At 35.4% G+C, this 12,871-nt stretch overlaps 1 protein-coding gene across 3 annotated transcripts in view; it reads left to right on the plus strand.

Moving 5' to 3' along the window:
• Window positions 1-12,871, plus strand: part of Fam174a (family with sequence similarity 174 member A) — a 29,745-nt gene that overhangs the window by 14,345 nt on the left and 2,529 nt on the right. For 2 of the 3 annotated variants that reach the window (XM_029564260.1, XM_008834597.3), the window contains exon 2: window positions 2,503-2,637. In XM_029564260.1, coding sequence (XP_029420120.1) covers window positions 2,503-2,637 — 135 coding nt within the window. Of the gene's footprint in view, window positions 1-2,502; window positions 2,642-12,871 lie in introns of those variants that run through there. The other variant, XM_008834598.2, reaches the window with a different exon arrangement.

Here is a 12,871-nt window from a genome sequence, read left to right on the forward strand (position 1 = left end):
TTCATTAAAAGGAAATGAAGGGGAAAATATATATGAATCAAATCAAGTGTTCTCACTTTGCTAGAATAGTAAAGTGAAATGGAGTTTTATTCTGTTTGATTTATTTTATGTGACATCAGACATTTTTACATAAAATTTTATCAAGCTTACTTTAGTACTTTTATTTTTATTCTAAAACCAATACATGTTATTGAAAAATAGTTCTTACTAAGCTGAATATATTTAATGTTCTATTAAGAAATCTGCATCTCAAGGCTAGAGAGATGGTTCAATGGTTAAGAGCACTGCCTACTCTTACAAAGACCTGGGTTCATTTCCCAGCACCCAGATGGTGACTGATAACTCTCTGTAACTGCAGCTCTAGGGCATCCAACACCTTCTTCTTGCCTCTCCAGATATGCACCACACGGTGCACTTCCATACATGCAAGCAAAACCGTCATACAAATAAAAAAGAAGTCTATATGTCTATGAAGACATCTGCTTGAATGATTCTTAAATATTTGTCATGAGTAAATGCAGCACAGCAAAAATAGCTGCTTAACTCTCCTTTTCCCAGTTAGACCCTGCACTTTTCTACATATGTTCAGATGTGGTTTCATATTCCAATATGTGTTTTTTATGTCTAATCCAAAAGTGTGCATATTAACTGTATGCATACTGTTATCCCTACACATTTAGTAAGTTTAAGAGTAATGAATATAGTGAAAAAACATTCAGTTACAATGTAAAAATCCTTGGCTGTTAAAATGTCCTGTATTTTAAACCCCCCTTTACTCTTTTACTCTCTATTAAAGTAATAAGAACTGGATAGTAAAACATAAAAACTGCTTTTTAACTTAAAATTTTGGTTTATTGTAATGCATGTTAGGTTTTCAGCATTTTAAGTAGTTCATTGGGTTATCATTAGCATTATTTTAAAATTTTATATTTTTGAGTTTACTTGATAAAAATGTTAAAATGCCCAAATAATGTATTCAATAGTTATGCCATCCCTAAATAGGGAAAATAGCATTAGACAAATTCACTTTCCCATTTTTGGGGAGATTAGAAATCATTTCAAGATAGCATGACCTTAGTAATGAAGAATGAATTACCTGAGATTAATCCAGGTCATTAGCATATTGTTTATTTGATGCATATGACTTGAGAGAATCTACTTTATTACCAAAAATAGTTCTTCATGACACTCTTTATTGGTTACAAACTCCATAATGTTTGGCAGGCCATATGATACAGAAAATTGAGCAAAAGACTTGGAAAAGAAAAAAGGAGATAGTATACCTGTGTGCACACATTGTAACTCAAAGGAAAACCTGTAAAGTGTCACTCCTGGACAGATTATCTAGGGAGCATCTTAATTACTAGCTGTGTAGGTCAGAAGGATCTAGAGTTTAATACTTTATTTTTCTGTTTCTTCTTTCCAAAAGCAGTGTTTTTACTTAATTCTGTTTTTCTTTTCATTACTTTAATATCCTGGTAAAAGAGTAAATCCCATCTGCTTGTAAGTTTTTTAAGATCCAAGATATAAGAATGTATTTTTTTAAAAAATAAAGTATTATAAACAAAACAAATATTAAGACAATTATATGACCAAAACTGTTTGACCCATAAAGTATTAAGTAGTTGCTTTTACAATTAAAATTCACAGTTCAGTTCCATATGATATGTTTGAATGTGAACAAATACATATACACATATGTATATGTGTTTATACATACATTGTTACTTTCTAATAATTTAATGTAGTAATAAGATGCTATATTATATATCAGACTACCTTGTTCTTCTTGGATATGGCAATTATTAACTCTTACATTGTTTTCGTTTCTGATGTTAAATACTATACTGCCACCACTTTGTTACTCCATCACCTTTGGGTGATTATAGAGATACGTCTGCAAGAAGTGGCTGCTGAAAGTTATCATAGCTTTTCGCCATACTTAGTAATATCTTATATAGTTTTGTTACTGAGTTTAGACACTTTATAACAAGAAGACAATATAGTGTCTAGGGGTACATTTTTAAATTCCCAGATGACTCTGATGTTAATTTGGGGTTGTCTCCTACTAATTTAGAATTTGAGTAGTCTATAACTTATAATATTTAATTCTTAGTGGTACAGATGCTACCTAATCATATATAGCAGCAAGGAGGCATGAAGACATGGGTCAAAACCTGGGATAAAAGGCTTCACTAAAGGTTTAATACCTGAGCTAAAGCTTAGGGAATGATCTCTTAACATACTTAGTTGACAGAGAGAGAAGAGAATATGTCAGTCAGGACAAAGGTTAATGGCACACAATATGCAGGAATAGATTTGTTTTCATAAATTGCCAATAATCCTTGTGCTAAGTTAATTGTATTAATATGTCTGGAATGTAGACATTCTTGTATTGAGTGATTTCTAGGTACGAAACAATAGGACTAATTTAATCTGCAAACATTTATGAAATGTTTTTATGTTACAAAATTAATTTTATTTATTAATTTGTTCTAATAGGACAAGAAGAAGAAACCGAAAGACTAGGAGATATGGAGTTTTGGACACTAACATAGAAAACATGGAATTGACACCTTTAGAACAAGATGATGAGGATGATGACAACACATTGTTTGATGCCAATCATCCTAGAAGGTAAGTTTATTCAGTTATTTAATTCAGTGTGTCAGGAAGCAAAGCTTTGCCCAGAAAATTGAAATAGAGTGTCATTTTACAGTTACTATCGTAGTTGGTTTTATTCAGTTCTTGGGAATGTCATTCTTTTTCCCTTGCCACCAACAGCTCTCAGTCACATGACTCCTGAAGTATAAACAGCACATTAAATTCCCCCCAAAGAAAACTTTTTCATGGGTTTCTTTACAGTGTTTTATTTTCTTAATTTTTCATTCTTGTAGTATTGTCTGAACATGTATTTGTATATGTTTGTGTGTTGTAGATATTTAGTAGACTTCATTTTTACATTCTAAAGAAACTTTATGTTTTATGTAATTTACAAATAATACTTCTGGACAGAATTATAGGACTAGTTAGTGATTTGTGCTGTCATGGTATAGCTGTGATGTCTGTGTTCACATGTATTCTTATTGCATACTGAGGCCTTTTGTAATAGGTTTGAGTAAGCAAAATTTTAAGATATGTAGTTAGCTTCAGTGTAAATGAAATGGGAAGAGGCAGCAAGAAGTGTACCAGTTAGGAAGACTATGTAAGGAAAGAGATTTCTTGGGTGAAGGAAAATTAAAGTCTGCATTCCTGTATGAATCAAAAGGTACAAAATTCTTTAATTGACTAAATGTGTTCCTTGACAATCTGTTATCTGTGTATAACACATTATATTTACTTTCAAACGTCTCTCTTATCCCTCTCTGACACCTGTCATTTCCCATCCTCCATAAAAGTTCCTTTCCCAGATTCTTATCTTTTTGCTTTGTTGTGGATTCACTGAGTTTCAACTTAAAATATACTTTTATACTTTATATTTAACTTTTTTTATACATTGAATTTTTGTGCATTTCATATAATACATCTTGATCAAACCCCCTCCCCTATCTATACATCCCCCCACAGCCCCCCCACCAGATTTCATGCATTCTTTCATATATATTAAGGCCTATTGAGCCAAGTTTGTATTCCCAGATGTCTGTAGGTGTGAGTTCCATTCATCCACTTGAGCCTGGTCAATCTATCTAGTATCACTCCCCCTAAAGAAGATCAACTCTCCCTCACCTACCAGTGATCAAATGCCAATAGTTCCTCAGCTAAGGTTGGGACTTCCTACCCATTTCCCCACTTCTGTCCTGGGTATTTGCCTGGTTTGAGTTTGCATGGTCTTGTGCAAGCTGCCACTATTGTAAGTTTTTATAAGCAACTTCCCAGCTACCTGAAAAACTCTTGTTTCCTTGTGATCATCCACGAATCCTGGCTCTTACAGTCTTTCTGCCCCCTTTCCACAATGGGCCCTGGGCCCTGGGTGGCAAAGGTTTAGTATAGGAGTTCTATCTTGTCACGTTTTGATAAAGGTGCTGAAAAAGATAGAACATGAAGCATTGTAATTTTACTCAGCAATTATTCTTTAGGCTATGATAATTTACTTAAATATTTTTTAAACATAGGAAACATAAAATTGTCCTTTGAAGATTAGTCTCCAGAGGTTGGAGGTGGCCAGAGTAAAAAGAAAGATGAGTTAGATTGTGCAAATATAAGAGTAACTTTTACTATTTTAAAACATTGGAAGATATCAACATGATTTAGGAACTTGCTTTCAGGGCAGAGGAAAGACCACAACAATAAAAGGGATTTAGTGTGTTAAGGATCATCTTGATATTTTAGACAGTTGATATCAGAAATAAGAAAAAAAGAAGAGAAAATAAAGAACTCTGTTTACCTGTACTTCATCCATTTGTATATAATTGGATGATGTAGCTTCTTATTAAATACCACATACTGCTCTAGGCCTTTGGGATATATTAGAGAAAACAAAGAAACAAAAACATCATACCTACACTGGAGGAAATAAACTGTAACTTTATGAAGTATAGCTTCTAGTTATGGAGAGATAAGCCTAGAAGTTTGTTTTCACTTTACTTATCTGCTTGATGCTTGCTTAATCAAAGAGCATTATGTATTCATGATATTTTTATTGTGTGTGTGTGTGTGTGTGTGTGTGTGTGTGTGCATGGCAGTACAGACTCATTGTACCATGGTGCCCATTTGAAGATTAGAGGACAAACAGCTTTTGTTTAATTTTTTGTGTGTGTGTGTGAATTTTATACAATAAATCTTGATTGTATTTAGACCCTCCATAGCTCCACCACCACGACCACTACCGGTTTTCAAGCATTCTGTCATGTATATTAAGTCTTATTGAGCGAAATTTCTGCCTCCAAATATTTGTTCCTCAGTGTGAGCTCATCCACTGGAGCCTGGTCAACCTGTCTAGTGTCACTCCTTTAACGAAAACCAACTCTCCCTCACCGAGTTGTCATCAGTTGTCAATAGTTTCTCAGATAGGATTGGGACTTCTTACCCATTTCCCCACTTCTATGCTGTTTCTTTGTCTAGTTTAAATTTTCATGGGTCTTGTGTGTGCTGTCACCATCACTGTAAGTTCATATGAGTAACTTCCCAGCTGTGTGGAGAACTGTTTCCTTGTGGTCTCCCACCACCCATGAATTTTGGTCTCTGTGCTGCTTCTTCTACAATGGTTTCTGAGCCCTATGTGGCAGAGGTTTGATATGGGTGTCTTACCCAGGGACAGGCCCTCTGTAGCCTCTTATCACTGCACCTTGGCCGGTCATGGTTTTCTGGGTTAATCACCATCTGTTGTATGAGGGAGCTTTGGTGGCGAGAGATGAAAGATGAATTAGTATTCTTTCTACCTCCTGTTCTACTATGTTTCCTGAGCCTTATGTGTAGAGATCACATTGTATATACGGCACTTATGTCTGGGTATCTCTCAGATGTTTATTCTCTGTGGTTTACCAGTTGTGGAACTCTGTAGTAATCTCCATCTATTGTAAGAATATTGTAAGAATCTCCATCTATTGTTTTTTGGTGAGTGGTGAGAGGTACATTTGTATCTAAGGATTTGGAGCTAAGATCCACAAATGAGAGGAAACATATGTTGCTTGTTTTTCTGAGTCTTTTTTTTTTCATTTTTTTAATTATTGAGCTTTTTAAATTTCATACCTTTCTCAACATTTCCCAATTAAATTCCCAACCGAACCCCATGCATTTTGCCATACATGCTAAGTCCTATTCATTCGGGTGTTTGTCCTTCAGTTTAAATTTGTCCACTAGAGTCTAGTCAGCCCAATCAGTGGTTGCATGTGAATCATATTCTCTCTCACCCAGCAGCAATCAGTGTCAAATAGTTCTCAGTCTAGTGCTGGATCATCACCTATTTCTCACCCTCCTTTGGGCCCTTGTTTCATTAAGTTGACATGGGCCCCACACTCGACACCACCACTGCCACAGGCTCACATGAGCAAGCCTCCAGTGGCCTGTAAGTCTCCACCTCCCTGTGTTTATGAACCAGCCCTGTTTTACTTTGCTTACTATAAGAGCTTCTAGTTCTATCCATTTCCCTCAAATTTCATTATTTCATTTTTCATTACCACTAAATAGAAGTGCATTGTGTAAATATACCACATTTTCATTATCCCTCCATCAGCTGAGTGACATTTACGTTGTTTCCATTTCTCAGCTATTATGAAAAGAGCAGCAACAAACATGGCTGTGCAAGAATCTCTGCAGTAGGATGAGCTTATACCAAGGGCTGTTATAATCAGATCATATGGTAGATTTATTTTTAGCTTTTTAAAAGCTTTCTACACTAATTTCCACAGTGCTTACAGCAGTCTGCAATTCCACCATCAGTGAATGAGGGTTCCCTTTCCCCACATGTAGAGGACAGCTCTTGAGAATAAATCTGTCCTGCCACTGTGGGATCCAGGTATCTAACTCAAGTCCTCAGTCCCAGGAGTGAGGTCCTCTGTGAATGCAGCTATCTTACCAACCCATCATGATTAAGAAAAAAAGAAAATCTTGTGTGGAAATGATGTGAAACTTGTACAAAGTTTATAAGAATAGAACAAAAAAGATATTACCTAGATTTACCTACTCTTAGCAATTTATTTTGAATTTTAAAATATGAATACAAGCTGGGTATGGTGGCATATGCCTTTGATCCCAGCATTCTGGAGGCAGAGGGCAGAGGCAGGGAATTTCTGTGAGATTGAGGCAAGCTTGGGCTACAGGAAGACTGTCTTAAAAACCAAAAAACAGTACAGAAGTGGTCATGTTATTTCCTAATAAGTATGTTCCGCCTATGCATTACTAGCTGAAGATTGCATATGTCGTGATAGCTCGCAAGTGTGTCGTATCTGAGGACATGGCACTATCTGTCTTAAAGCCACTACAGAGTTTACATACCTGTTCAAGACATGGTTCAATTTCTCTTTCTAATATATTATATTTTTTTCCCTTTTGCTTTTTGTACTTTCTAAGAAGTGTTTCTGTCTTGCTGTTCTAGTTTGTTGTTGAGTTACTGAAGTATTTTGCACAAAGTAAATCTGTAAACTAGAAAAACACATATCAAATTTGTAACTGTTGTCTTTTTTACCTCCTTTGAACAGAAAAAACTGAAGAACAGAAACATTCGATCTCTGAAAAATAACTTCATTTTTCTCAAAACAAAAAAAAATGATTTGAGACAAAATGACAAATACTAATCTTAAAATTTCAAGTTTAAAACATAGCTCTGTAATAAAACCAACAAATGGAAGCAATATATTGTAGTTATTATGTTTGGCTTCTATTGAACAATAAAGTTATTATTATTTATAATAATGTATGCTAGAACGCATCTTTAAAATTATGGGAACAGCTTTTAAAAGTTAGCAGTTGTGTTATATCAATACTAGTGATTTCTGTTAAGTATGCAGTTTTAAAGCCCTGAATTTGCTTTTTCACTTTTACTCTGCCTCAATTAATATTATATATATTCATTACATTTTGTACCTAAAGTTATTTGTTCATAAAATACTGTCTGATTATTAATATCACCCTATCAAAATCAGAAAACAGCCTTGATTAGCACAGGCAAAAATTAAGATCTTATTTGGCTTGCTGTGTGGATCAGTGATAGAGTGCTTGCTTAGGGCATGTAAGCACCTGACTTCTATTTACAGCACAGCAATAAAGAAATAAAAATCTTATCAGTTGCTAATTTCAATTTAGTTCTAAATTCTAAAACATTGCAGTATTTGTTCAATACAATATAGCATAGAATGCCTTTGAAGATTATTTGAAGTAATTTGAACATAGGAATGTGTTAAAATCATACTTTATCCTTGAAAATATAACTGTTGTTCTTATCTAATTATATCCTGATTACATGGGTAAAAATAAAGGAACTGTGATTTGTGTGTGTGTGTGTGTGTGTGTGTGTGTGTGTGTGTGTGTTTTTGAGACAGGGTTTCCCCCTCTAGCCCCAGCCCCATTCCCGTTGGCCTGGAACTCGCTATGTAGACCAGGCTGACCACAAACTCAAAGAGATCCACCTGCCTCTGCTTCCTGAGTGCTGGATCTAAAGGCATGCCCCACCATGCCTAGCAGAAATTTTAATATTTTAAATTTACTTTTCTATGGACAGTAAGTCCTAAGACACAGATCTCTTTATTATGTTGTGATAAAAATTAGATTTCACAGTGTATGAACTCTCTGGTCACTTAACTATGGATGGCCCTAAGGCCTTTGATAGGTAGTTAGAACAGCTGGAGAGCTGGACTTTTCAATTTGTATAATTTTATCTAATTGAATTTTAAAATTTAAATGACCAGGTGTGGTTCACGGCCAATGTCCTGGACAGCGCAGAGCCTTTGACTGTCCTAACTTAGTTCTATTAATGGAAACTCACAGAAGAACCACAGGTGTGTGCTGCATAGCCTGTATCCATTTAGTAAAATGATTGCAGCTTAGGTTCAGGATTTGGCTTGATGGTTGGCAGTATAAAATTTGAAGCTAGGTAGTGGGATGCCAGTAAGTGGGAAGCAAACACCAGACCATGCAGTTACAGGTAGCATTCATTGTAACATGCAAAGATATTATTTTCTACTGTCTAAAAAGAGCTAGAAGAAAAACTTCCCAATTGTCTAAATGTTAGCAAATTTACTTAAATGAAGAACTAGTGAAAACTCTTACTTGCTCTAGAAGAGTTTATTCATTCAAGTTTGCTTGCATTTACAGCCATTTTGTATTTATATTTGTTTCTTAAATTGGATTTTAATGTATCCTTAAAGTAATGTCTTTTAAAATGTATTATATGATAATTAGAGACAAATCATAAGCTTGAAAAATTGTCAAGCTGAAGATTCCATGAGGTACTTTAATGTTGTGCATGGTGTTTTGCCTCATAGAGCATATTTTGGGATATGGGTGGGGAGCAGAAATAGTCTTTTATTACGAGTGATGATGGACTTAGCAGTACAGACTATCAGAAGGTTTTCTCAGGTCTCCAGCAGTGGTGGCTTGCTCCTGGTATTAATTCAGTAGCCTCTTGATGGCAGACCACAGATATGCAAGTTCATCAGATCTTTCCTCATTCGTCTCTGAAACTGGTTGTGACACTACTGTTGTATTAGTAATCATGGCGTTTATTCAACAAGACTGTAAGAAGGTGAGAGGCAAGAACTCACTCTCTCTCTCTCTCTCTCTCTCTCTCTCTCTCTCTCTCTCCTTCTCTCTCCTCTTCTTCCCTTACCCTCTTCCCTTCATCTCCCTCTCCCTTCTTCCCAAAGAAGTCAATTTTCTTACAACCATTTCTCTGATAAGACTTTTTCTTCTTGGAAAAACAAATGAACAATTTGCTAGCAAGAAAAAAAGGTGATGGAAGGGGGGGGGATAAATGATCAGTAGGCATTTTATGTCACTAAGGCATTTTTAGAAAGCATATATTTATAAATTGATGACAGAGAAAGTTAGAATTAGAGGTCACTTAGGGATTAGCTTATGAGGGACTATTGTACAAGAGTATCAGTTTCATACAAGTTAAAGACACCCAGGGTGAAAAAAGTATAAGAAAGAGGCCAAAACATAATCACTGGTATATTTCAGTCCTTGGAAGGTATTTTTGTTTTTAGTAGTATTAATCCACTCTCACACCTGGAATTACCTTCATTTTTTTTTTAAATTAGTAACTGTATAAATAGTTGGAACTTAAACAGCAGCTAATGATGTGTATGATTGCAAGATGCAGCCAAAATTTGTTCAGAGACATTGAAATACAAACATAACTTCTATTATGAACTAAATAAACAATGCAGTCCTCTTCATAGGAGAGGATACACATGCAGTCCTGTTTCACTGGATACCGACTGTCCTAATTGGTTTCTAGCTTCAGGTTATCTCCTGCCCAAAGGACCTCTTGTTAAACACACCTCCACAGAATGTACTATAGTCTCCTGATGCTGACTGTAGGTTTTGTTGCATCTAGCAATTCACCTTTTATAAATACCTTTCTCTCTTCTCTAGGCCTAGGAACTCTTCGTTTTTTGTTTTTTGTTTTTGTTGTTGTTGTTGTTGTTTGTTTGTTTGTTTTTTTCATCAACTATTAATACTGCTCAGTTTTTCAAACTGTGGCACTCATGAGAAACAGCAACTGAGTTAAGGATAGCAGATAATAATAGCACATTGAGAAAGTGATGTCTGAGTCGTAGTTATATTTTTAAATATGTGTGATAACTAGATAAGCTCCTTTGGTAAGGGGGAGAAATTGCAGGCCAAGGGGAGTTGAAAGCTCAGCCAAGATGTGTTGCAAGTGTGTTTGTGCAATTTTTCCAGCCTCTGTGAATACAGGACATATGGTGGAAGCATGGCAAAATCTATCAGAGCCAGAGACAAATTAGGAAAGTCATGAAAAACAAAACGGAACTCTAGGGATTCCCATTTCATTAACCAAGAGTCCTCACAGATCCTCATGCTTTTGAGTGACAGAGTGATACTGTCGTACTTAAGTTCTAGAAGATGATTCTGGTGACTTTGTAAAAGACATGGTAGCACCTCCTCCCTGGCTCTTACAGTCTTTCCACCCCCTGTTCTGTGATGGTTCCTGAGCCTTGAGTGGGTAAAGTTTAATAAAGGAGTACTGTCCAAGGACCAGGATTCAGCAGACTCTTGATCTCTATGTTTTGGCCATTTGTGATCTTTTGTGTTCTTGGCCCTCCACTGCATGAAGGAGCTTCATTAATGAGAATTGAGAGATTTATTAGTGTCCTCTTCTTTACTTCTGTTCTATGTTCCATGAGCCTTAGGTTTGGAGGTTGCATTATAGATGTATCACTTAGGCCTGGGCAATTCATAGACAGCGTCTGTATGTGACCAGTTGTAGTACTTGGTAAGTCTCCAACTGTTGCAAAATGACTTGACACAGTGGGCTTTAACAGGGATGACAGAGTATATGGGCTCCAGTGCGGGGGGGAACGCTGGTGGGGATGGGGTATAAACATGATTAAGATTGTTTGAGATGTTCTGTATGAAATACACAAAAATTCAATAAAAACAATTTTTTTAAAAAAAGACATTTTACCATTTGGAAGAAAGTAAGGGGAGGTAATAGCCATTTTATTTGTTCCAATCGGAGAATGTACACTCATTTAGTGGTGGTGGTGTTCTCTACATGTTTTTAGGGCTGAGTACTTAGGATTGGCTAACCTTTTAGGGAACTCATTCCTGGAGTTAACTGGTTCTCCTTCAGTCAGCAGTTATTGATTGCCTGTAGCTCTTCATCATTAGATGGTACTTTGTAAATTTCTCCCATGACATTGACATGTCAACTGGTTTTGTCGGGTTTGTTTAAGCTGCTATATTGTTGAAATTTCATGAATGCAGATTCCCTGTCATGTTTAGAAGACACTGTCTAGGTGCACTTGTCCTGGTTCTCTGGCATGCATGTGTGTGTGTGGGGGGGGTGTATGTGTGTATGTGTGACAATAATTAAAGAAGAGGTCACATAATTGAAAGTGGTAGGTGTAGGTGGGTGGAATTGATATAAATACAATATCATGTATGAAATTCTCAGAATATAATAAAATTAAAAAGAATGTATAGGTATTCATATTGTCATAAAATAATTTTTAAATGAGCAGACGTGTTCCAATAACTGTGTTTTTTTAAAACTTCATCTTGTTTATTTGTTTGGTTTGCTTCTTGAGACAGGGTCTAACTAAATAGCCCAGATTATCTGTGATGTTATAGCAATCTTCCTGCCTCTGCTTCCTGAATGCTGAGTGGGTGTGCTGCACCACTCCCACTGCACTGCTCCCACTGCACCGCTCCCATTGCACCGCTCCCACTGAACCACTGTAAAAGTTACAGTATAGCTTTGTCTTCACTATAATTTCAGGCCCATGGCTTTTAATCCTCATTTTTTTATGAAATAGCATCATTTATTTATTTTGCATATTAAGAAACCATAGTTTACAAGGTATCATGTCATCTCAAGTATATTAATTTAATTAAAGAAAACGTCCAGTTGAAAAATCCAAGTTACCTAACTTTTTTTTTCAAGATTATATATGTTTAATTGCTTTACAATGATTATACCAGAAATTTTCTTGCTTTCATTCCCAAAGTCTTTCCAGTATTCACCGAGATGTCTCTTACACTGAAAAGCTGACTTCCATAGGATGGTAATGTAGACTTTTCACAGACAAGAACATTTTAAACACCGTTAGTTCTATTGAAATTGTTTATGCCAGATTTATTTTGTTTTTTTAAAATTATTTATTTAATAAGCACATGTTTAGAAGAAGCATTTCATTACATCAGCATTGACATAGTCAATAACAGTTTTCTGGGCTAGGCTGCATGTCTTACAAAATTGGCTGTACATTTTTAGGTTTACAGTTGAATTATTACAGTTATACAATATTGTACTCAGTATAAACTCTATAAGACATAAAACTAAATGAGGTTTTAACCTTTAAAAATATCTCCATTTCATTATTAAAATACAGAGTTTCATGCAGAAAACTTCATTTTTAATGCAATTGACATTAAGACGTTTGCACATGCATTTCTAATCTCTATATATCAGATTATTACTAGTCACAGTTGGTTACTTTCTGAGCTCCTTGGCATCTGAGCATGGATATAAAGTCATCAGGTAGATTTCAATAATAATGTTTTTCACATCTCCTAATTATTAAGGAGCAAATTTTTATGCTTTGAAGAATTACTGATTTTTTTAATCATTATACATTTTTAATTTTTAATAACTACATGTTTAGAACCTTTTGACTACAGCTTTAACATATTCAGGAACACACTCCAGAGCAACAGTACATCTCTTTCACAAGTGGGTGCAAGTTTC

Source organism: Nannospalax galili, unplaced genomic scaffold (genome assembly GCF_000622305.1).
Source record: "Nannospalax galili isolate Female #2095 unplaced genomic scaffold, S.galili_v1.0 scaffold16, whole genome shotgun sequence".
Lineage (NCBI taxonomy): Eukaryota > Metazoa > Chordata > Mammalia > Rodentia > Spalacidae > Nannospalax > Nannospalax galili.